Source organism: Trichoderma harzianum, assembly GCF_003025095.1.
Source record: "Trichoderma harzianum CBS 226.95 unplaced genomic scaffold M431scaffold_10, whole genome shotgun sequence".
NCBI lineage: Eukaryota > Fungi > Ascomycota > Sordariomycetes > Hypocreales > Hypocreaceae > Trichoderma > Trichoderma harzianum.
In genome coordinates, this window is record NW_020209258.1 from 877700 (window position 1) to 900484 (window position 22785).

At 50.1% G+C, this 22785-nt stretch overlaps 10 protein-coding genes across 10 annotated transcripts; 7 read left to right on the forward strand and 3 right to left on the reverse strand.

Moving 5' to 3' along the window:
• Positions 1 to 1642: 1642 nt before the first annotated feature.
• Positions 1643 to 2662, forward strand: M431DRAFT_497612 (hypothetical protein; the record flags this gene model as incomplete). The annotated part of the gene is made up of 3 exons (XM_024917617.1): positions 1643 to 1987; positions 2050 to 2137; positions 2199 to 2662. The coding sequence occupies 3 exons, from the start codon at positions 1643 to 1645 to the stop codon at positions 2660 to 2662; spliced, it is 897 nt and encodes a 298-aa protein (XP_024771984.1).
• Positions 2663 to 3202: 540 nt separating this feature from the next.
• On the forward strand, positions 3203 to 4149 carry M431DRAFT_7736 (hypothetical protein; the record flags this gene model as incomplete). Its single annotated transcript, XM_024922563.1, has 2 exons — positions 3203 to 3330; positions 3411 to 4149. The coding sequence occupies 2 exons, from the start codon at positions 3203 to 3205 to the stop codon at positions 4147 to 4149; spliced, it is 867 nt and encodes a 288-aa protein (XP_024771985.1).
• Positions 4150 to 4343: 194 nt separating this feature from the next.
• M431DRAFT_497614 (hypothetical protein) lies at positions 4344 to 5020 on the reverse strand (the record flags this gene model as incomplete). Its single annotated transcript, XM_024917618.1, has 3 exons — positions 4344 to 4423; positions 4480 to 4866; positions 4945 to 5020. The coding sequence occupies 3 exons, from the start codon at positions 5018 to 5020 to the stop codon at positions 4344 to 4346; spliced, it is 543 nt and encodes a 180-aa protein (XP_024771986.1).
• Positions 5021 to 5299: 279 nt separating this feature from the next.
• Positions 5300 to 6108, forward strand: M431DRAFT_215462 (hypothetical protein). The gene has a single exon (XM_024913501.1). The coding sequence runs from the start codon at positions 5432 to 5434 to the stop codon at positions 5864 to 5866; it is 435 nt and encodes a 144-aa protein (XP_024771987.1). The 5' UTR covers positions 5300 to 5431; the 3' UTR covers positions 5867 to 6108.
• Positions 6109 to 8555: 2447 nt separating this feature from the next.
• M431DRAFT_215514 (hypothetical protein) lies at positions 8556 to 10561 on the reverse strand. The gene is made up of 6 exons (XM_024913504.1): positions 10197 to 10561; positions 9847 to 9977; positions 9746 to 9775; positions 9425 to 9544; positions 9032 to 9209; positions 8556 to 8938 (listed from the first exon to the last, which is right to left on the reverse strand). Exons 1-6 carry the CDS (start codon positions 10402 to 10404, stop codon positions 8832 to 8834), a joined length of 774 nt encoding a protein of 257 aa, XP_024771988.1. The 5' UTR covers positions 10405 to 10561; the 3' UTR covers positions 8556 to 8831.
• On the reverse strand, positions 10562 to 11221 carry M431DRAFT_215492 (hypothetical protein). Its single transcript, XM_024913502.1, has one exon. The coding sequence runs from the start codon at positions 11127 to 11129 to the stop codon at positions 10719 to 10721; it is 411 nt and encodes a 136-aa protein (XP_024771989.1). The 5' UTR covers positions 11130 to 11221; the 3' UTR covers positions 10562 to 10718.
• Positions 11222 to 11805: 584 nt separating this feature from the next.
• M431DRAFT_215505 (hypothetical protein) lies at positions 11806 to 12766 on the forward strand. Its single transcript, XM_024913503.1, has 2 exons — positions 11806 to 12586; positions 12653 to 12766. Exons 1-2 carry the CDS (start codon positions 12022 to 12024, stop codon positions 12661 to 12663), a joined length of 576 nt encoding a protein of 191 aa, XP_024771990.1. The 5' UTR covers positions 11806 to 12021; the 3' UTR covers positions 12664 to 12766.
• Position 12767: 1 nt separating this feature from the next.
• M431DRAFT_215563 (hypothetical protein) lies at positions 12768 to 13625 on the forward strand. Its single transcript, XM_024913505.1, has one exon. The coding sequence runs from the start codon at positions 12979 to 12981 to the stop codon at positions 13444 to 13446; it is 468 nt and encodes a 155-aa protein (XP_024771991.1). The 5' UTR covers positions 12768 to 12978; the 3' UTR covers positions 13447 to 13625.
• Positions 13626 to 13797: 172 nt separating this feature from the next.
• M431DRAFT_7739 (hypothetical protein) lies at positions 13798 to 17389 on the forward strand (the record flags this gene model as incomplete). The annotated part of the gene is made up of 7 exons (XM_024922570.1): positions 13798 to 14326; positions 14430 to 14564; positions 14656 to 14738; positions 14842 to 14945; positions 15017 to 15301; positions 15422 to 15515; positions 15608 to 17389. The coding sequence occupies 7 exons, from the start codon at positions 13798 to 13800 to the stop codon at positions 17387 to 17389; spliced, it is 3012 nt and encodes a 1003-aa protein (XP_024771992.1).
• Positions 17390 to 20339: 2950 nt separating this feature from the next.
• M431DRAFT_484366 (hypothetical protein) lies at positions 20340 to 22626 on the forward strand (the record flags this gene model as incomplete). Its single annotated transcript, XM_024916193.1, has 6 exons — positions 20340 to 20539; positions 20604 to 20672; positions 20735 to 21280; positions 21342 to 21569; positions 21633 to 21916; positions 21986 to 22626. The coding sequence occupies 6 exons, from the start codon at positions 20340 to 20342 to the stop codon at positions 22624 to 22626; spliced, it is 1968 nt and encodes a 655-aa protein (XP_024771993.1).
• Between the last annotated feature and the right edge of the window lie 159 nt (positions 22627 to 22785).

The following is a 22785-nucleotide window of genomic DNA, read 5'->3' on the forward strand; positions in this document are numbered from 1 at the left end:
GGAGGGCTGCAGACCGCCTCACTTTTTTTTTTTTCCTTTGGCTGGTCTAGTTTCTTTTTTTCTTGTTCTGGTTTATCGAATTGTTGTTTTTTTAGGTTTCGTCACTTTTTTGGGATTTCGGTTCGGACGTGCAGCAAGGGGAGAAGCCTAATGGGGCACTTTGCTTTGCGGCATGGGCTAGAGCGTAAGCCCGTTTTGGGATTGAGGGCCGTGGAGGGCGGTTATACGTGGCATGGTTTGAGTCGGCCGTGGAGGGGGGAGAGAAGCTGCAGGTACCTTTTTTTTTTACTTCTCCTCTTGAAGGTGTTGGTTTGCGTGCCTGATTTGATTGTGGAGAGCGGATGAGGAGTAAGGCAAGGTCAGGTACCGTACGTAGGCTGTGGGTATATAAGAGGGGAGCTTGGACGGCGATTTTTGTTTATTTTTTGTTTCTTGCTCTTGTATACCTACTATTTGGTTTCTCATATTCTTCTGGGGAGATGAGATGAGTTGTGATGTTGCAGTCCGGAGTGCCGGATTGAGGCGGGCCAGCTGGATCTGGCCATTTCACTCTTTTTTCGATAAACGACTTTCCTTTGTTCTACGAGGAGACTGTCTCCTTCTATTTACCTTGAAATCAAAGCATAATGCTCTGATACACCATTTACGATGACGATATACTATATACCCGCATATAAATCATATGCCTGTACGATACATACGATTACCAAAAGCATCAGATCTCAGGTCGATGCCATCAAATGATACGTTCCTCGCCGGACATGTCCGTCTCCCCGGCCCCCCACTTTCGGCTCCGATCCCACAGAAACCGCCCGCAGAAATCGGCCGAAAACATCCACGTTTATTCTAAAACCCCAGCCAGCACCTTTGAAGCGACGCCGTCTTAGAAGCTCATTACACGAGCTTCTCCAGGATGATAGAAGACGGCTGAGAGCACAGTATCTATTCATTGGGCATTTGTTTCACAAAAAGGGGGCTATTTGAGGCTTTGGATTGTGTCCGCCAGGTCTCCCGTAGGCTGGACACCCATAGTCTCACCAACCAACAGAGAAAAGTTCAATTACTTTACTAGGAAAACAGAAAAAAAAAAAGAGGGAGGCAATGAGAACTTTTAGACTTGAAGAGAAATTCAGATGGAATTTGCATCAACCCCGTTATTCCTCCACCCTGGCTCTGGATTCGCAGGTTTGGCTGAGCTGGATGGGGCGAATGAGTGCGGGGGTTAGAAGGGCTTCATTCAGCTCGCGACTTTGCATAGGGGGGTAATTGAACTTCACATGCTACAATTCCATTTCACAAGTCGATACATGTCAAATAAAAAAAAAGACTCGTTGCTTTCCAATTTGGTGCTCTGCCATTTATGATGCATGTGAACATGTATTGCTAGGTAGTTGCAACCGCAAACATCGCGGAGACTTTGCGCTTGGGGCGACGCACGGGGACTTATCGGATACTTGCGCAGATGTACATAAAAGACGGTGCTTGTAGACCCGATGGCAGGTTTAATACGGCAGTAACCAGACGCAGTTTCAATAAGGTACTTTACTGAATTATTTTGTTTATGTCTTCAAGACTTGCATCTATTGCTTCATCGTTCATCCTTCGTCATTCAAAAATGTCTGCCATAAACGACGTTGAGACCATGGCCAAGACCATGCAAGATCACTTCCACACCGTCGCCAAGGAGCAGTCTTCCTTTGAGAAAGACTTTACTAAGTTCTCGCGCGGTATCATGAGGGTTATTGTCGAGCCTCTCATTAAGCAAATGGGCTTCAATAATAAAATCACGGAGCCAGTGGTTCTTCTGGACAATGCGTGTGGATCGGGCGTGGTGACGCAGGAGGTGCAGGCAGTGCTGTCGGATGAAGTTCTGCAGCGGAGCTCGTTTACTTGTGCTGACAGCTCGGCTGCCATGGTGGATTTAGTAAAGAAGAGGGTTGTGGGTGAGAAGTGGGTGAATGTTGAGGCAAACGTGCTTGATGCCATGGTGAGTGAATGTCATTGATGTCTTGCTAGCCTGATACTTGTGGTTGACAGCCTGTTACATAGGATACAGGGCTTCCGGACAATACCTTTAGCCATGTAGCTCTCGGTCTGGCCCTTCACATTACGCCAGATCCAGATGCAGTCGTAAAAGGTAAAATTCATCATTTTCAATGATTCATAGTATGGGGACTTTATGTGCTTACAAGCCGCAGATTGCATGAGAATCCTCAAGCCAGGAGGAACCTTTGGCGCCTCGACTTGGTCCAAGGTCAATGCCAACATCTTTTGGATCCCCGACATGCGCTCAGCACTAGAGTCACTGCCATTCGACGCGCCGTTCCCAGACCCAATGCCCATGCAAATGCACCATTCCGGCCACTGGGACGACGCAGCTTGGATCGAAAAGCATCTTGCTGAGGATCTGGGACTTGCTAACGTGTCAGTCAAGGAGAACCGGGGCACTTACAGATTTGAGGATGCGTCAGAGTTTGTGGATTGTTTTAGCATGATGCTGCCATGGGTGATGAATACTTTCTGGAGCGAAGAGGTGAGAAATGCGCATTCGGTGGATGAGGTAAAGGAGCTGTTGAAGCAGCATCTGGCGAAGAAGTATAAAGGTGAGGGATGGAGCATTGAGTGGCTGGTTATTACCATGAGGGGGACTGTGGACAAGTAAAGGTAAAAATGAGCATCCTTTGATGAGATGTAATTAGGATCATGATAGTATATACTTATATATCACATGCAATTATTCACAAGTGAAGTAAATGAAGAAGGGAATGATGCGGTACCCATTTGTACATACCGAGTACTTGGCACCTGTCAAATGGCATGCCACGCAGCCACATTACTCCAAATACCAACCAACACTGTGGTGGCGCAGCTCTACTCTCCGAAATTAGTGACCCCATCGCGCTACATTTCTGAAGCTAGTCTTGCCACGCATCGAATTCCAGCATCGCAAAGGACAGAGACGCCTTTTTCGATCCGTCGCATCTGCGCAGTCGGCAAATGGATCGCAACCGACTTTAAACCGGCGGCTCGGCGTGTAACCTCGAAGAAGACAAAGAAGACTGAAAGCAAAGGAAGGCAGGAAACAAAAAGGACAAAGCGGGCGATACAAAAGGGGGGTGATTGATTAGCTAGGCCCAGCGCTGAGGGGCCGAATCTCGAATAGCTTCCACCTCGAACGAATTTCCTTGAGATTCCGTCCACGATGCTGTTCGCCGTCGTCGCAACTCTGGTCGGCGGCCTGGCGTCGTTTGCGGCTGCTAATCTCCCTGGGACGCTGCCTTCATATCACTATGGCGCGCCAATCCACGTCGAGTGCATGAACCGAAGCTCGTAAGTTCCTGACAGACACACAGAAGGAAAGCTTGAATATGAATGGGACGAGAAGCTGAGCAGCATTTCTTCTTCTTTAGTGATACGGGCGAGCATGTCGAACTACCAAACCACCAGCTGCAATGGATCCCCTTCCCGACCTGCAACGAAACCGGCGAGCCTCTGCAGTTCCAGTACGGCGTCGAGGGCGAGCTCAACTGCACCATCCCGCTCATCACCGACCCCTTCTTCCACCTGCTCGAGTTCTACATCCACAACGACGCGCCGCTCTCGTGCCGCCTGCCCGCCCGCCCTCCAGCCCACGTCGAGGTCATTGGCGAGAAGCTGCCGGAGCAGGAGTACATCCCCCTGATATTCGCCCTGGCCGGCACGCTGCAGCTCAGTCACATGCACATCAGCACGCACATGAACGTGCTGCTGCACAGCATGCCCAAGCACCACACGCATCACCACGACAGCGGCGTGCTCGACTCGGCCGTTTCTTACAGCACCAGTCCGTTGAGCCACATGGCTGGGTCCTTCACCAAGAAGCTTGTGATTGGAGATCCGCTGCCGTTTACCTTCTCTGTGCGATGGTTCCCGACGCCGATGCTGCCCAAGACGGAGGGCAGGGTGGAGTGGCAAGGTTTGGGAGGACACATCTATGCAAGCACCGTCTTTTACAGTCTGGTCTCGTTCATTGCTGGACTTCTGGTTGCTGGCATGTATACCATGGGTGTGATTCTGCCCAGGAGACTCAAGGGACGGACCATGGGCGGAGCTACGCCGCTGGGCTATGGCGTGGGTAATGGATGGGGATACTCTAAGAGAAAGGACTAAGTGATGGAAACTGTTTTGTATCATGTACTTGTATGAGATGATCTGGTGACTGGAGTTTGGGTGGCTACCGCGTATTTGAAAAGGAGTGCAATCAGCTCCCGGAAGATTTGGTTTTCTAATACATTGTATTACTCTCTTGACAAGATATCTGGCATGTAAATGAGTATGCTTTCTTTGATATCAAAAGACCCTTTTCACTGCGTCTTTGCCTTGGCATCAGTCTCGCGGACACGAGGCAGCAGACGCAAATACATATCCACGGCCAATACAGCAGCTGTTTCACCCATCAGTCTCAAAACACACAACTCAAAATGGAGAAATGAAACTTACGAATGACAGCAAACGGCAAATACGTCCCATACAGCAACGACCCCTTCTTATCCTCACTCACCACATCCTCACCCATATGCAACAACTCGAAGCAACACGCCGCAGCGCCCATAAAGGTAACCGACCCAAACGCCAGCCCAGCAAGCTCAGCAGGCCCCGAAGTCGGCTTGCTAGAAGCCAATTGATAGACGAGATACGCTGCGAGAGGCAATTGCACGAGCCCTTCGATGTAGAGAAAGACGTCGAACCAGGGTTGGTGGGATTCCTGGGCGAAGAACGGGTCGCCGGTGGACGCGACGTACCAGGCGCGCAGGGAGAGGAGGAAGTGTAGCGGGGAGGAGGGGGGTTGATAGAGTGCCTTGGGGTAGAATGCGACGAGATCGAGGGCTTTGGGGATGGTTTTGTTAGTTTGTTGTCAGGGATTGGGGGAGAGGAGGGTTGTTATGTTGTTGTTTGTTTACGAACCTAGCATGCCGAAGAGTTGGGTGCCGATGATGAAGAGGTAGAGCCAGTCGCGCAGGGCTTTTCTTTGAGATGCCATTTTGTGTCTATTTACTACTTGAGACGAAGATGTATTGATGATGAGGATGGAATGGGTTTGTGTGTGTGAGTTGTTGCTGACATGTGATGATGAGTGATGAGTTGATGTTGAGGGAAAATGGTGGGGGTGAAAACTGGAGCTTTGCATCCCCCCTGTCAGCAAAAGATCTGGATACGATACAACGAGGTGAGCGTGAGATTCAAGCTAGATATTATCTATATGAAGAGAATATGCGCAGCAAAATTTACTTGGATAGTGATGCTGTCATGGGTGGAAAGTAAATGCGTTGAATGGGCTGCGTTTATAGCATGGTCTGATCTCAACAAAGTAGCATGTGTGTCTGTTAGGAGAGCCTAGAAGAATACAGCTTGAGAATAGATTCAAGCTCACTTACACCACATAACCTAGACTATGGACGTCACACAGTTCGTCTTCATATTCCTCCAAGTTGACATCCGATTCAAAGCCATCTATATCATTCTGTGCTTCATCTCACACTCCAATCTAATTTTTCGACTTCATTCTAGGGTAAGTCAACAACACCGTCCCTCTCCACGATGCACACATACACATACATCCCATATACTTCACAACCAATGCATACACCTACCTCAACACACCTACCTCAACACAACATACACAATCCATCCATCCATCCACATCAATCCCTCCCATCTACGGTTATGCAAACAAATTACATCTAATCCCAATGCCTTGGTCCCGGAACCCATCATCTCCGCCTCCCCTCCGCACCCCGATCCACACAAGGGAACCATGCAAACCTACATTTACGCCCCCAATGTTAACGTAACTCTTTTCCTTCTTCTCGCATCCGTGCATCACTAACTCATACGAAACACACCCAATGAAACTCGGGGAGCTGTCAAAAGGAGACCCTAATTAGCCACATGACAGGTCACCTATACCACACTTTTAGCGAAATACACCATGCTTTTTCCTCCCCATACCTTCGAGACAAACGAAAAGTCACTGTCCTCGGCGTTAAAGAATCATCTACAGGAACGTGTCGGCCCGATCATTATACTAGTAAAAAAGAAAGCAAGAAAATGGTCAAAATCGTCTGATTACACGACGCCAAGAAAAAAAGAAAAGAAAAACTCTGTCAAGGGATAAAACAAACTTAAAGAAAAGGAGCATTCTAAGCGTTGTTTTCTCAATATCAAGGGGGTAGAGGGATGAGCCACAAGCTTCGTCGGGTAACAAAAGAAAGGTTCCCGAAGCACCGGCGAAGAACTAGAAACAAGACTTTCTTTTGGGGGCCCCCCTTTAGCGTCAGTCTGTGCCGTGCCGGATGTCGAGCCGGATTTTTTAACTCTTTGCTCTAAATCTTGAAAGGTGTAGGCGTGAGTTTGACGTGTCACTAGAGGGAGGCAAGGGATGGGCGATCGGCCAATCCAGAAGCTCGTATATGTTGGAAAGAAGATGATATGTTACCGTGAAAACACTGCCTGTGAAAGGAGGCGAATCTGGGCGTATATCCATGCCAGTACGTGCCGCATATACATGGTAATATGTATACACTAAGATATTAGTATACAACTTCATGATTATGTATAATATGAGTTGGTAGGCATACCGCACAGGGCACTGCTAAGCCTCGCGATGATAACAGAAAGCGGCCGAAGAAGCGGCTCGCGCTCCGAATCGCGAGTTTCCTTGTATGCTGTCTCAGTAAAATCCCCGCAGTCGTCCACAGGGAAAATATCTCACCTGATTTCCTTACTAGTTGTTCTCTCACCTGAGTATTGAAAAGAAGGAAAAAGAGAAGAATCTCGCTTGCACTGCCTCAAGAGTGGTCCAGCCAGCAAATCGATTTACGGTGGGTAATCCCTGAGTCGCCGATTCAGGGTTGTTTCTGCATTGATCACCTTTACATAGTACTCATTCAACGATCATGCCATCCACTATTCCTGGATGCTTCGTTTGTGGTAGCTGCATTGCAACTGCTCTCTGCATTGTGAGCTGACGACGACACGATTGCCGTCATAAGTGGTATCCCTAATACCAGGTGCGCGGGATCGTCTCAGCCTCGTGGCGGCCCAAAAAGAGGCCGCGATATCTCAAGTATTCCCAAGTTCCTGGTAGCATTGCTCTTGGGATGCAAAGGCGGAAGCACCCCTGACGGGTGTGCCGCTCACTGGGGGGTAGTACGAGTCTCCTAAAAATGCCCGTGGGTAATTTCAAGTGTCTCAGCGAATGATGGTGTGAGAATGTGATGTGTCTGAGGCACATTTGCCGCGCTGATCTGTTCCGGGGACAAAAACTCCTTTTGGCCCGATGCAGGACTGCCAATGTAGTGGCGAGGATCTTCGGGACAGAGTGGATCGGGTTGGTAAGGGGAGGGGAGCAAAGAGAGACAGAAAAACACGAGAGAGGGTGTGAAAGAGAGGGGAAGCCGTGACATGTGTGGTGGTGATGGACGGGAGATGGTGTCTAAGTCTGCTGTCTTAGATGGCGGAGGAATGTGGCTCATGGTATGATGTCTCGCACAGAAAAAAAAAAAAAAAAAAAAAAAAGGAAAGAGAAAAAAAGGTCCCGGACGGGGAGCTCCATGTTTCTGTGTGTCTCTTGATCTCAGCTTCAGCAACGAGAGAGCCTGTAAATATAGAATGGAAATTGCCATGTTCGACCTGGAGAGATGCAGATGCGGCAGGCTAATGCAGCGGCTTTAAAATGACTGAGACACGATGCGGTGTCGCACTGTCATGTGATCTGCATACCTCGCCGATCTTTTCATTATTGCTCAACCGATTGAATGAATCTGATGGCGATTGGGGCGAGCCATCATGGCCCAGGTCTGTGTTGTGTTGTGTTCTGTTGGCGCGAGTTGAGATGGATGGTGGCACAATCTCAGTCAAGCCAATCTGCGCAAGAAGGGATGTCGCCCCCACACCATCATCACACCCATTGCCTCTATGTGTTTTACACTTGTGCGGTGCCAAGTGTCATCTGCAGCTAGGATGTGGCATCGTGGTATCTGTGTGAGTGTCTGTCTGGTACTTGTATGCCGCTGTTGGCCATGCCTTTCTGGTTGGTTGGAGTGTAGATGTGTGTCTCGGGCCCATACTGCAATGCGACAGCAGCAACCATATATCCTATAGGCAGTCTTCTAGACTCATCCTAAGCAGGAACACGATCCAAGGGATATGGCATCTCTCTGACTCGCGCGACGGGAATCTGCGATGCCTTCGTCTGCCGTGGGTATTAGCCCGGATATAGCCATGGTTACGAAGGCAAGACTGAAACATGTCAGCACTCATGTGTAAAAAGCTTCATCATTATTTGTTGATATACGAAAGTTTCACCTTCTGTGGGGTGCTTGGCAGAATGGCCATTCCGCGAAATGCTAAGAAAACGTTTTGCCTCACTGCGGCAAAAGGTGCCAACGGTCGGGAGGTTTCTCCCGTATGGAACAAACGGTGCGATATAAAACTGTTTATGAGGTTATTTTGGGAAATCGTTAGAACCCGGCCGTTACCTGTATGGGCAGCTGTGCCGTTGTGCGAGAGAACGGGCGATTGTGACGGGCCATTTCAAGTGGATAATCAAGACTGAACGCTTAGAGGCGGTACAGAGTATTACAAGCTCATTCTCATTCTTGAAAGATAAACATCCATAAAGCACAGGTACGATTGTACCCACGCAAAATACCTCAGGATTGACAAGGCAAATGATTGACTTCGCGTGCTATAGTCCGAAAGCACGTTATGTGTGCTAGGACTCTCCTCTGCTCATTGGGTCGATGCGTCATGCAAGGCCCTCAGTTGATATTGAGCAAAACTCAATGAAGCTAAGTCTTCTTGAGGAATCCATTCACCCCCTTCACTTTTTCCTCCGTTCCCATCGTGATGTAATAGAGAGTCCTCTCGAACTCGTCATCACGCCCAAGGCTATCAGCTATTGATGGAGAAAAAAGCACAATGTTGCGTTAGCCGTAGTCGTAATGATGATAACGACAAAAGTTCAACAAAGGATCAAATGACATCTTACCACGACATATGGCCTCTTTGGCAAGCTGCATAGCTTCGGTCGCATTCGCGGCTAGATCAGCGGCCACCTTGACAGTTTCTTCGAGCACCTTGCCGTCTTCAAAGAGTTCGCAAACGAGGCCATGTGAAAGTCCTTCCTCGGCAGTGATGGGCTTGCCCAAAAGAATTGTTCGCATTGCCTGACTTGATGTGAGCGAGTGACATATACGAAGCGATTTCGTGTTGACAACAATGGTTCTCGCACACCACACCTCTCTTGTGCAGCAGCAAAAGTACCACGAGTCCTGCGATGAAACAGGAACCACACCAGAATGAAATCCGAAAGTACCAGTAAAGCAAGAAAAAAATATTGGATGAATTGGGAATCTTGAAAAGCATGCAGTTAAGCACATACCTTGAACTTGCCGAGCGCTGCCGTGAGCCGTTGAGTGCCCCCCGCGCCCGGAATCAACCCGCGTTTAACTTCGGGCAAGGCAAAGTAGGTTCGGCTTCTGGATGCAAATATCATATCACACTACGGTCATCCATATGTCAGCATATCGGACGCCTCCTATTGGTAGAGCAGGTATTCGTAAGGCTATGCATATCTGTATGTTTATCAAGCGATGTCGAAAGGAGGTGCGTATGTTGTCGGCATGAACGCTGAGATAGGAAGTTGATGTACTCGGGATTTTCACGTGCAAATTCAGTGCAATGCAGACGCAATACCACTCACCATAAGCGCAACTTCGAACCCACCCCCAAGCTTGGACAGCCCCATGTTAGCATATCTCAAATACTGCTAGGAGAAAAAAAGTGCAAGGGGGTCATGCGTACTGCAGGTCCTTCAACAGCTGCCAGAAGGGGCTTTCGTACAGCTGCCATGCCAGTACAAAGATCCTCGAGATATCGGCATGATCGGGCAGCAGCCGCGTCGAGCGCGGCGATATCCTGGAGATCGGCGCCGGCTATTATGCAGAGGCCAGGGCCCCGGTAATCATCAGCTGGGGTTCATCTCCGGTGGACCCAAGAAGCACTTGAAAAGGAACGAGGGGCAAAAAACAAGAGACAAGAGACAAGAGACAAAAGACAAAGAGACAGGTGAGAAGAGAGACAGTCTTTTGCCCCTCTCACGCTTGGTTGACGCCTCTCAGATCAACCATGTAAAGTCAAAAGTCCAATCTCACCCGAAAAGAATCCGCCAGAGCCCGTCAGGACAATGACTTTGACAGCAGCATCTTTGGAAGCTGCAGACAGCTCAGTGAGGAATTCGGCCAAAAGCTCACTGGACAGAGCATTTCGCTTCTGCGGTCGGTTGAAGGTGATGGTTCTGACACCATCGGCCGGGGAGGAAACCTGGATGAGTCCTCCGAGCGTAGATGCAGATCCGGACATATTGACGAGATTGCCGATCAGTCCGCTTTAGCCGGGAACCTTGTAAAAATGACACGTAGATAGTAGAATGTGTCTGGTGTTGCTAGACAAGAGGTTGGCGCAAGAGCGAGGAGAAAAGGCGATTAGATGGGAATATGATAGGGAGTTGGGGTACGGCCATTGGGCTGCAAAGAAGCAGGCGGGGATCGTGCTATATACAGCTGTACGAAACGAATGGCACGGCAGCATCCCGAGCATATCACGCGCCGGACTCCACTGATAGGCCGGCAGCTCTCCAAGCTCGTGCTTAGCTGTGCCGTAAGCTCTCTCAATATTTACTTCTCTGGCCCCGTTGCTACTACCTCTTCGGGGAGCTCTACCCCGGAGAGATAAAGAGGTAGCATATGCGTGGGTAGGCAATTAGGGTGCAATGTCGTGCGTGCCAATAGGGAGACGGATCCTGACCCTGTCGACCCGCGATTGACAGGTCGAGTCGAGGGTGGGTGCGAGGTTGGGTTGGACGTAGCTCTGGATGTCCGACTGCATGAGCAAACTTGGAACAGGGATATCGTGATCGATTGCAATAAGCGCGATGGCGGGCCCGTCGATGCTGTCATATGGCCGTCTCGTGCACGGCGTCTGTAACATATCACATCAGAACGAGGGCCTGATGCCGTCAAAGGGCGGCCGAGAACGCAGGAACCTGGCAGACTGGCGCTTGTTAATTTCCTCTGTGTTATCGTCATACTCGAGCTCCCCCCTGGCACGGACGGGGCGTCGAAATGCACCCCAAACGGACGAGTCTAGGGCCACCTCAGCCTAGCAGGCATTCTGTGGGTGTTGGCTAGTCGTCGACGATGCTGGGGGAAGAACAAAAGGCCCAGGTTGGTCGGGAGTTGACAGATCAGGTACTAAGAGTGCCTAGTAGGTACTAATCCATATAGTACGCGGTTAGGTAGAGAGGCAATACCCAGCTGAGGACATGGATCAATTTGGTGATAGATGACGGTTCAGAGTCAGTGCTTGCGGGCATCTTATCTGCGGAGAGTAAAATCAGCCAGAGACAGCGGAAGACACACGATGCAAAAGAAAGTTTGGATGTAAAACAGGGCAAAAAAAGGAAGCAGCTGCTCAGGCCCCGATTGCATGGGTTAATCAGCAGAATCGGCCGTAATTGCACGGAATTGCACGCATTTTGCACAGGATTGCCCTTTTCGGCCGCACCTTCCATCTTCACGCTGCATTGCTGGAAAAGACTTGCCGGGCTGCAAAAAAAGTTCCTCGCATGTGGCCTCAGGCTACTATTTCCTGCAACTTCTATCTTAGTTCCTCTCGAAGCTTCTACTTTCATCTCTCTCCATAACAAACCTCACATGCATCGACAACTCAAATCATCATCACCATCACCATCGCCATCATCGCCCAATATGAAGATGCAGCGCCATCACCGCCGTAGCTGCATCGCGCATGCTGGCCGCCTTGTGGCACCACCTACCAATTTCATCCGCATCCGCCGCCATGGGTTACCGGGGTAGTGGATCTGCCATCCCATCCTGACGGGCTCTGCACAACTCTGCACGCTTCCAAGTACGGCCCCTCACAGTCTGCGCTTTTCTGGGGGCGTGTGCCTACCTAGGTATGGGGTGTGGGGGTGGTACCTTTTTTTCGACTCCCTCCGCCTGTCGACCCCTTCCCAATGGCATGGGACGAACGGGCAGAGCAGCCAGGCCAGTGTCTCGGTTGGCTCAGGATCATTACCGCAGCAAGGGCTGCCTCGAGGTGCCCAACACGCCCGGCGTCGACAGCGGCCGGCAGATGCAGATACGCTGCTGCGCAGCCGCTATACGAGCGCCAGCAGGGGGGCCCACCCCATCGACGACATCTGCTCTGCCTTGCCCGACACCTGGGCGTCAGAAGCACGCACCTTTACGTATAGATGGACAGACGCAATTGTCTCAGCCAAGCCTGTGTCCCAAGCCATGTTTTGGCCTCATTGGGATGCCCCGACTGGGCTGCGCACTGTATTATTCGGTTCCCTTTTTGGTCCGCTGTAACCAAGCGCAGCATTCCTTCATTTCTGGCCTCTGTCTCTCTTTCGCTCTCTCTCAGCCCGTGTCTCTCTCTTGCCGGCAACCAAGCTGCTCAGATCCAATTGCTGGTCTAGTTCGCCTCTCGGGCTTTAATTCTAAGGTTGTCCGTGCGGGTACAGACTATACCTCCATATCCCTCTTCACGGCTAATTGGATAAGGCTAATTGGATAAAATTCAGTGACATTGTGAACGGTCGTCAGCTTGACAACTCCATCTCCCTCTATTCATCCCTCTATCCCTCATATCATCACCGTTCTCTCCCTCCCCCGAGCTGGTATATTTGATATATACACCATTGTGGCTTTTTATCCTGCACTTCCTCTCCTGGAAATGTAACGGTAAACGAACCGGCCCTAACGTTCCTCCTTTCTGCATTAAACAACTAATAACACCACTTTATCACAACTTCTCCACTTTGGTATGAAGTTGAGGGGAGCAACAGTAGGAGAAACGGGAGAGTGAGCAGCATGAGGAGTAGCTCTAGTAGCAACTCCGCGATTAATAATGAGAGAGCAATCGGATACTGTCCACGCGGATATTCGCATTTTGATCGCATCGATGCTAGGCAAGGCAACTATGTATCCAATCAAATTTGATCTATCAACCCGTCCCTCACACCTACACAAGCATCTATCATCACGAGAGGTGCGGTCAGTACGTAACCGACCTGGTATACCGCTCCGTACCATATCACCTTTTGTCCTTGCTCTCCCCGAACCCTGTCTGTCCCTCCTCGCCTCCACTCCTTCTTCGTATCTCTCGATGTTGCAGTTTCTTCCCTTGACCCTAGCTGGTCTCAGCCTCCACGCGTGTGAGCCCTGGTGTCTTTGTATTGGACACCGGCATCTCGATGGGTCTTCCACCAAGACCACTCACACACTTTCATATTCGCTCAGAAGCGGCAAAGACCACACCAACAAGTCGCTCGTGCCTACGTCGAATACCTTTGATCCGCTATTGTCCGCATCGTAGTCAGGGCTACGATGCATGGTTCACCATGGGCCGGACCCTTCCTAGACAGGGTTCCTCAGGACGTTCGCCGTTGGAAGAGGGGGGATGAAAGAACAAGGACTCTTCTCCTCTCACGTATATAAATGGTGGCCCTCGGCCTCTTCGTCGGGTTGGACGAGCAGCAGCACGTTCCGATCTCATTGTCTTTCTTCTTCACACCACTCTGCTCTTCTCATTCACCTCATACCCATCCACATCTACTTGATCACACGACATCAAGATACCTGCATATCCATACAGACATAGAGACATACGCTTTATATAGCATCTGGTGTCATGGAGATGTCAAGTCCCCCTTTGGACTATACTGCAATGCAGTATGGCCCCAGGCTGCCGTGCCCTTTCCCAACCGTCACATCATCCTTCTACCATCATGTCAGGTCTTTCCCCGACAACGTGGCCCTCCATGACTTGTCTGGTGCAACCACCAGGCAAATTACATACCGTCAGCTCGGTGCTCGGGCACAGGCCTTGGCCGCTGAACTCCGCAGCCTGGGTGTACGCCCTCACCAGAGGGTCCCTCTCGTTGTGAAAAGGAGCTCCGAGATGGTGGTGGGCATTTGGGCCATCCTCTCCTGTGGCGCCCAGTATGTTCCTCTTGATGGGGGCGTTGTTCCGGACTCGACCATACGGCATGTTTTTGAGCAGTCTGGTGGCAACATCGTTTGCTGCCTATCATCGACTGTTCATCGCATCCGTGACCTCTGCCCCGGTGCCACTCCTGTCATAATCGAGCAGCAGCAGCAGCAGCAGCAGCAGCAGCTTGACGAATTTACCTATGATGGAAAATGGGTGGATTTGGCCGCTTCTGACGGTGGATGTTACATCATTTACACATCCGGTACGTGCATTTCTTCGAGGTCTCACTAGCAGCGCCGAGGCCGCAGCTGCTATACCCACCCTCCCTGCCAGCCAGCAGCTGAAAACTAAAACTTGCGACTTAGGTACAACGGGCAAGCCCAAGGGCGTCGACGTAACACACAGAAATGTTGCCAATCTTGTCTGTATGTCTCCCGGAAACCTGGGTATTCGACCAGGTCACCGGGTGGGACAAGTTCTGAACATCAGCTTTGACATGGGTATGTTGCTTTCCCTGAGATGAATTCACGCACCCCAGCTCCATTTATCGATGTGGGTTTGGATTTCACATTACTAATATTCGAGTGCCAGCTGCTTGGGAAATCTTTGCGTGCCTGTGTAACGGTGGCACCCTTGTCATCCGGGGTTCCAAATGGGAACCCGCTATTGAGCTGGTAAGTATCAAAGAGGGAGGCAGAATCCTAAATGATGGATTACACCAAATTGCTACACTTGGCGGTGAATTGGGCTAACATGAGATGAAAATGGTTGATTCAGCTGGATACCTTGATTTGCACACCGACAATTCTATCCAAGTACCCTCCTACCAAGTATCCCAAGATCAAAGTCGTTGCCACTGCTGGTGAACCTACTTCACAAGAGTAAGTCGATCCCCGCTAAACCTCCCTTCCTTGGACGTTTTCTTTCGAGTGTCTGCTAACATACCCCATAGCCTAGCTGATCTGTGGGCCAAGCATGCAACATACTGGAACAGCTGCGGTCCCACGGAGACAACTATTGTCAACACTATGCAGAAACACATTGTTGGGGACAGCCTATCTATCGGCCGCCCTACCCCAAATAACAACGTCTACATCCTCGATGACAATGGGAGTCCCGTACCGGTAGGTGAACCCGGTACTATGTGGGCCGGCGGATACGGAGTGTCTCGCGGTTACGTTGGCCTTGAGGCCAAGACAAAGGAGTCTTACGTTCCAGATCCCTTTACCAATGATGGGTGAGTTTTCTCAAGGGAGTGCTCGTCAAGAGCGTTCTCTCAGCCCGGGATCTGCTCGCTCAGATCCCCGTGAAAGTGTGGGAAATTGACTGACACATCTGTTCTGTCTCACAATAATAGATCTAAAATGTATTGTACCGGTGATTTGGGAAAGTGGCGACCTGATGGCTCCATTGAAATTCTCGGTCGAGTCGACGATCAGGTCAAGGTTAAGGTGAGTCCCCGTTTCTGCACATATTTGCTTGTGGGCCGTGTTGCTGTAGCGCTTTTGTGAGGAACGGAATCTAATATGCTGCTCGTTACCAGGGTTTCCGTGTTGAATTGGATGGTGTTTCTTCATCCATGGCCTCAGCGCCAGGTGTCACTCGTGCCTGCGCGCTCTTGATTGATGGAGAAATCCATGGGTTTGCAGTCCCTTCTACCCAAGATGCTGAAGCCATTCTGGAACACACTCGCAAACTTCAACCATACTATGCCGTGCCATCTAGCCTTCATCTCCTAGATGAGTTTCCTACTACGGCTAATGGCAAGATTGACAAGAAATCTCTACGCATGCTAGTCATCGGGCCGGCCTCGCCCACAATCTCTGAATCTTCAACAGTGTTCAGTTCTACCTTTCATCCAGCTGCTCTGCCGGGAACCAAGAGTGACAAGTCTGGCTCTTTGGTCGGCCTTCGGTCCGTTTCTTCATCTTCGACTCTAACGGCCGCCTCTGCCAAGGCGCAAGAGGAGCAGACCGAAAAGTCGCTCGACTTGTTGAGAGATATTCCCGAAAAGAAGTGGCCCAAGCCATGGAGAGGTATCAAAAAGCGTGTTCTCATTGTTTATCGCGTTTTGTTCAGCCTCGTTGGTCTCATTAACATTGGTGTTCTCATCGCTGTCCTGCTTCTCAACCCCAAAGTCGAAAGGCTCGCGACTATCACTGCGGCTAACCTGGTCACCGGTGTTCTCATCCGCCAAGATGTCGTCATAAACGTTCTTTACACCATCTCTTGCTCTGTTCCCAAGTCCTTTCCATTCTGGATTCGTCGCCGATGTGCCAAAATCTACCATCTTGGCGGCATCCACTCTGCTGCTGGTATATGCGCAACCGCGTGGCTCCTTGGCTCTACGATCCAGGCCACAGTTGCCCGCTTTCAGCTCCATCGGCAACCATCTGGGTACTCTTTAGCCAACCTAGTGGTCTCGTGGCTTCTCTGTGCGCTATGTTGTCTTATCCTTGCCTCTGCCTTACCCATGTTTCGCAAGCCCAGTCACAACATGTTTGAGAAGATGCACCGCTTCATGGGGTGGACCACACTTGCGCTTTTCTGGGCCAAGACTGTTGTCTCCGTTTACGATTCTACCCCAGTAGGAGAGGATGTTGGGATTGCACTCGTCAAGACGCCGGCATTTTGGATGCTCGGCGTTGCCACATGCAGCGTTGCTTCCTCTTGGATCTTCCTCCGCAAAGTCAAGGTCAACGCCGAGCCGCTGTCGGATCACGCTGTCCGTCTGCACTTTGACTACACCATCCCTGTCAACGGTAGCTTTACACGCCTATCCCACCGCCCGCTCATTGAGTGGCACTCCTTTGCGACGATCCCAGCCCCTCAGGCTAACCTCGAAGACGGTATTGCTCCAGGCTACTCTCTCGTGGTATCTAATGCTGGTGATTGGACCAAGGCGTGTATTCAAAACCCTCCCACAAGCATCTGGGTCCGCGGCCTTCCGACTTGCGGTGTTATGCGCATTGCCACATTGTTCAATCGTGTTGTCGTCATTGCTACAGGATCTGGCATTGGTCCCATGCTGGGCCACATCGCGCAACCAAGCTGTCCCACTCAGCTTATCTGGTCAGCTGCTTCGCCTGAAAAGACGTTTGGTAAGAAGATTATGGATACTATCAAGGGAACTATTCCCGGCGCCGTCATCCACGATACCCGAACCCAGGGCCGGCCCGATCTCGTTCGCATGGGCTACAACCTAGCCAAAGACTTTGGCGCCGAGGCCGTCATCATCATTGCCAATGAAAAGATCACTAAAAAGGTGGTATATGGACTAGAGACCAGGGGTATCCCGGCCTATGGTGCCATTTGGGACAGTTGAGAGGATGGCATGTCTCATTGTGTGAAGAAGCATGGTATCATACCGCGCGTTGCCCATTTCCCCCCTCAGTACTTCTTATTCTTGACATTCTCTGCATTATATTTTGTGACTTATTTTTTTTCCTTCTTGTTTTTACTTTTACTGTTTGTTTCTCATGTTACTTACCTGGCGTTTCTGAAAGGGTTATCGGAGGTTGTGTCCATTTTTGCAGCAGGGACAAGGGGGCGCGCAATCATTTCCTTTGACAGAGAGGTATTAGTCCATCGTTTTATGGCTGTATATGTGAGCCATCTGAGAGTTGTTGCTGTACAAAAGTAGTCGAAACATACAGCTATGGGGTTAGTCTGAAAAAATTGATTTGCTATTATTCTACAATACTTTTTTTGGCGGTGACGTGGTGTATCGTGACATTGAGCTGCCTGCATCATCGAGCTGCAAGATCGTGTGTAAGTCGAAGCTCCAGTCGCCCAGTGTATGCCACTTACAGTCGACACTGTGATTCAAAGTCCCTTTTTCTTTGCACCCCACGAGGAATAAGAATAAGCGGCTAGCCGTCATTCGGAAGAAAAAAATAAGAAATTCCCATATTAATTTGACGCGCGCCCCGCAATGTGACGGACCTGAGTTAATGCTACTTGAAGCAATTAGCCGGTTGATTGTCGATCGTGGGCGCAAGAAATGATGTAAGTTGCCAAGAAGCGGTAGAATACAAGTTTATTGCGGTTTTGAATGGGCGGCAGAATGTGTGGCTTACACCCTGGAGAGGGGGTTCGGGTTGAAAGGTGGCGGAGATGTGCATGCCTCTGCTAATATTTGCTTATTTTGCGCCTTCGGCTGTGAAGGGATGATGGAGCGGGCGAGGCTGAATTTGGCGTTACTTTTGTCGCTTAAAGAAGAATCATGAAAACACGTGTGCAAGAGATGATCGAGGGGGGGAACCCTGTTGAGACTAGGGATGGGGGTTTTGGTTTGGCGGGAGGAGGGAGTGAAGAGCGTGGCTTGGACAATGGCGTTGCAGGGGTTATGATACGGACTTTAGCGGTCTTAGAGAGAGCCTGACTGGAGATCAATGTAGTCTAGATCGAGGATTTTGAACGTATTGGAGAGTTTGCCATTGAGAGAGGTTCGTAATTGGAGCTGATTTACTGCGCGATCTTGGTTTCGGCCGAATCTCGATGGGTTAAACGCCGTGTGGGCGCTCTCAGCCGCAGACAAGGATGCTGAAGACGAAGATTCGGTGTTTAGTGTTTAGGTGTAAATTAGTATACTGAACTACTAGTGACAAAGAAAGTGATTGACAGCTCAACTGAGACCGGCAGTTGAAATAGCGTCTCAAGCGTCACGTTTTGAGCGATTGTTGGGCGAAAACAGACAGATCCCTGGTCGAATCTGTCAATCAATCACCTTTTTGAGATAATACTTCAGCGGCTGCACAGCTGAAGCTACCCACTTAGATCGTAGATGCCACGATAATACCGCAGAGAGGCTATGTTGACAGAGTACGAGTATGAGCCTTGCTAAATAGCGCAGATTTGCTCGTCATGCGATCGCAGCAGGATCTCAGTTTACCCACAGATTGTGGAGGGAGCTATTCAACACATCCCGGTCTAGGGCTGCAGATCTTGGGAAACAAAACTCGGGAACCACGGCAAAGGCGGGCAACCTTGCAAAAGCTAAGCTTTTCACGCGGGCGCTTAATGACCATTGTTCTGGGCGGGTCAAGCCGGGTTAGTTTTTGTCGAAGACTGGAGTGGGCGAGCTGAATCAAATATGCAGAGAGCGATTCAGACAAATCGCTAGTTTCGTTGGTCTATGGATGAGATACAGGTGTAGATTGGGCCTGTGTATTGGTTTTGCCCCCTTGTGACCAGGGATGCCGAGAGACTACTGGCGAAGAACTTTGTTGCTCACCTGACGGCCACGATTGTAGGTGTGGCTTGACACTTGAGATCGTGAGAAGAGATACCCTGTCAGTTTTCCCTTGAGATCTGCTTAGAGTTTTACTGGGATCGCGATCGCCACGCTTGACAGGCCATACGCGAAGTGTGAGTGAGAACACACCCACCATGGAACAAAAGGATAATTACGCAGGTACCGGTAGGATTGGAAGTGGGCGGCATCGATTGCGTGGAGGTGTTAACTCCCGTGTGTTAACTCCCGTCAGCTGGGTAGTAGAGCAGGGCCTATGGATCGGGTAGATATTGATACGAGCACACCTATCTAAGAGGGAGTTTAGGTGACATGGATTCATACTATGACTAGGGTCATCACCACGCTTCATCACATTCAGCACTTGATGGAGCTCTGCCGTGGCATAGCAGCGTGGCACAAGCTGAGAGAATTGAACTACGTCTGCTAAGCGCCAAACACGACTGACACGAAGAGATGATGGCTGAGACAAAGAGACTAATGGCATCTTCGACTCATGGAGGTTTATCTCCGCACATGTTTTATCTTGCATTGGCAAAGGAATTACGTGATGGCTACACGACGAGTAGAGGCGTGGTCATCCCATATCTCCGAGTCATTGTGAACTGAGACTTTGTCTTGAATAGACAATGCATCACGATCCACTGAGACAGATGGACACGTGAAGTGATAAGGATACTGCTCTGTTGACGAGCCGGGCGAACTTGGGATTGCGTCTCTACATAGAAAATAGGATGGCGCGTTGGCGTCTTATTAATACGTCGATTAATTTGTCGATAACGGAGTATAAAGACGAAACAGAGTGATATCCGGCACCGGTAGATAAAATAATAACCGGATTCCGTACGGTGCCGCACGTGATTTACGGCTCCGGACATTAAGATAATATCCGGAGACCCGGAAGCCTCAATCCTTCAACACTATGGCTTCCAGAGAACGATGTAAATTTGCTCCATGTTAATTTTTCTGTCTATGGCCCAGAAACAGAAATCATCAGTAATTCTCCGACGCATGAATAGCCATGGATGTTGATCGTTCAATCGTTGTAGATGTAGGTGCAATCAACGGAGTCATCGGGGCTCCGCTGGAGAGCGGCTCCGGAAGTCGTCCAACGGGTCCGGAGGCCCCCAAAACCCGGGCATGTGCCAATTGTGCCCGGCTGAAGATGAAGTGTCGATGGCCCGAGTCTGGGGCCGGCAAGGGGGATATCGGTTGCATAAGGTGTGATTGCGGCGATTTTGTATTGGTCGGATTGGGCGAAGTGAGCTGACCTGCATCGCTTTAGATGTAACCGCATGAAGATTTCATGCCATGTGCCGGCCCCGGTACAGCGGAAGAAGCGAGGCAAATCAACGTATGTTTGTCGGAATCTCAGGTCCATCGTGGTGTGAATTTGGTTTACTAAACTGAAATTAGGCGAGTGGCTCAGTTGGAGAAGAAGATTGACGGCTTGGTGTCCATGCTTGCGACGGGTCAGCACATGCAGGCGTCTGGAACACCACCCTTGACTCCTGAAAGTAACGATACTGGTACGGTTACAATCAGCGATGCACCCAAATTACACCTGCAAAAACCGTTGCAAGATGCTGCGCTGCCACAGCCAGTTACGCGTGAAGCTCCGCAGATACCACTCACCATTCCGTCTGAGCCGGCAACTACCTTTCAGTTGATCCCGGGCTTTAGCTTTACTTTTGAAGAGGTGCTTTCTTACTTTGACATATACCGGCGCGAGTTTATGCCGAATTATCCCTTTGTCGTCATTCCGGAGAATCTGGATCCTCGCGCCTTGTATGCGTCGTCGCGATGTCTCTTTTGGACCATCATGGCGGCGGTCACGCCGCAGTCGTCGGCGACTCAGCAAGGTGTTGAGAACTGGTTTCGGCAGTATATTGCAGACAGAATGGTTGTGAAGCAAGAAAGGAATTTGGGAATCTTGCAGGCTCTTCTCCTTCACTTGGCTTGGTGAGTCTCCATACATGAAGCCCTCCAACTTCTGACTGCGCTAACGGAGTGGATGTAATAGGGGCGATTTTCACTTCTACATGAATACGGAAGCGACAAATTTTGTGCACCTGGCTGTAGCCATGGCCCTAGATCTCAAGCTAGACAGGTCCCCAGAGTCTACCAAGATGCATCCCAAGTCTCTGCTGGGAGAAGCTTGGGCAACACTCAACAAGGGCATGTCGAAGCCAAGGCCGCACTCTGCCGATGAGAAGCGGGCAGTTTTGGGGCTTTACCACATTACATCACTGTAAGAACGCATTTTCACCTTATTACACGTTGCTCAGTGAGAGTGTAGGCTGATCAATCACAGCATATCTGCCCTGTTTAAGCGAGGCACCCAATTTCCTTGGAACAACTATCTTTCGCAATGCTGCGAATCGTTGGCTGAATCTTCTTTGGAATCTGACTTATTTCTGGTTGCGCTCATTAAAATGCAGCGCGTCGCTGATCGTGCCTACGGCTTGCTGCCTGGCTTTGATGTGGTTGACGTTGGGCTGAGTGCCTATTTGTCGCCTATGGATATGGTCATTAACAATGTTCGTCGAGAACTCTATGACTTGATAAGCATGCAGCCAGAGTGTGTCAAGGAGAGGCGTGAGTATAATCTCACTCATATTCGTTCCACAAGGTAACTGTCCTGTCGCTGACCGGCAATCGCCGCAGACATCTTCAAAGCGTATTATCAAGTCACTCTCATGCGCCTCGCCGAGGCAGCAATTCCCACGCAATTCACTACGCCCGTCGAAATGGGTACATTGAATCCAGAACCGCTGCAACGCTTCGATACCCTCTGGAAATGCCTTCTCGCCGCCGTCGACTTCTTCGACACGCTCTGCTCGTTTCATCCCAACGAGCTGCCCGGTCTTCCCACCTCAGTTACGGGACTTCTCGCTTTTGCCATTGTCACCAGCTCCCGTTTGCTCCTATTAGAACCCTCAATAGACTGGCAGCCTACAATGGCGCGCAGAAAACTCGAATTTGCAGACGTGATGAAGCGTCTCAGCGACCGCTTCGAGGACGCAGATACATGGGCCAAGGAAGCTGGCCGCAGACGCCGCCTTTTAGATGGCGGCGGCACCCAGTTTTGCAGACTCAGCTTCAAGCTTCGGTGGATTCGCCAGTGGTATCTCTCGCGGGTTCCGCAGGAGCAGCCGGTGATGGCGGAGACACAGCCGCCTGGAGAGCCGCTCACGGACCCGGATGCTGTGTTTTGGCAAGAGTATGAGTTTGAGGATGCGCTTTGGCCGGATTTCATGACCATGTATAATCCAAATTTTATAGCAGCTCCAGGGACTGAGACATGACATTTATGGTGATATACCGTATAGAAGGAGAAGTGGCCAATGAATTCGCATATATCCACGGCGCATTCACAAATAGGGTTACGATCAACTTCATCTATAGAAGCCATGTCACATATTTTCTTCCTTGTAAACTTTACAGAATATTACAAGTCAGTTTAA

What these genes read in the sequence shown, in the direction of transcription:
- M431DRAFT_215505 (XM_024913503.1), top strand. Translation starts at nt 12,022, where the DNA reads ATGGGGTGTGGGGGTGGTACCTTTTTTTCGACTCCCTCCGCCTGTCGA.
- M431DRAFT_215563 (XM_024913505.1), top strand. Translation starts at nt 12,979, where the DNA reads ATGAGAGAGCAATCGGATACTGTCCACGCGGATATTCGCATTTTGATC.
- M431DRAFT_215462 (XM_024913501.1), top strand. Translation starts at nt 5,432, where the DNA reads ATGGACGTCACACAGTTCGTCTTCATATTCCTCCAAGTTGACATCCGA.
- M431DRAFT_215492 (XM_024913502.1), bottom strand. Translation starts at nt 11,129, where the DNA reads ATGACGATAACACAGAGGAAATTAACAAGCGCCAGTCTGCCAGGTTCC.
- M431DRAFT_215514 (XM_024913504.1), bottom strand. Translation starts at nt 10,404, where the DNA reads ATGTCCGGATCTGCATCTACGCTCGGAGGACTCATCCAGGTTTCCTCC. An exon ending in CTCTGGCGGATTCTTTTCGG is followed by an intron (nt 9,978 to 10,196) that starts GTGAGATTGGAC and finishes TCTGCATAATAG; the next exon opens with CCGGCGCCGATCTCCAGGAT. An exon ending in CAGCTGTTGAAGGACCTGCA is followed by an intron (nt 9,776 to 9,846) that starts GTACGCATGACC and finishes GGGCTGTCCAAG; the next exon opens with CTTGGGGGTGGGTTCGAAGT.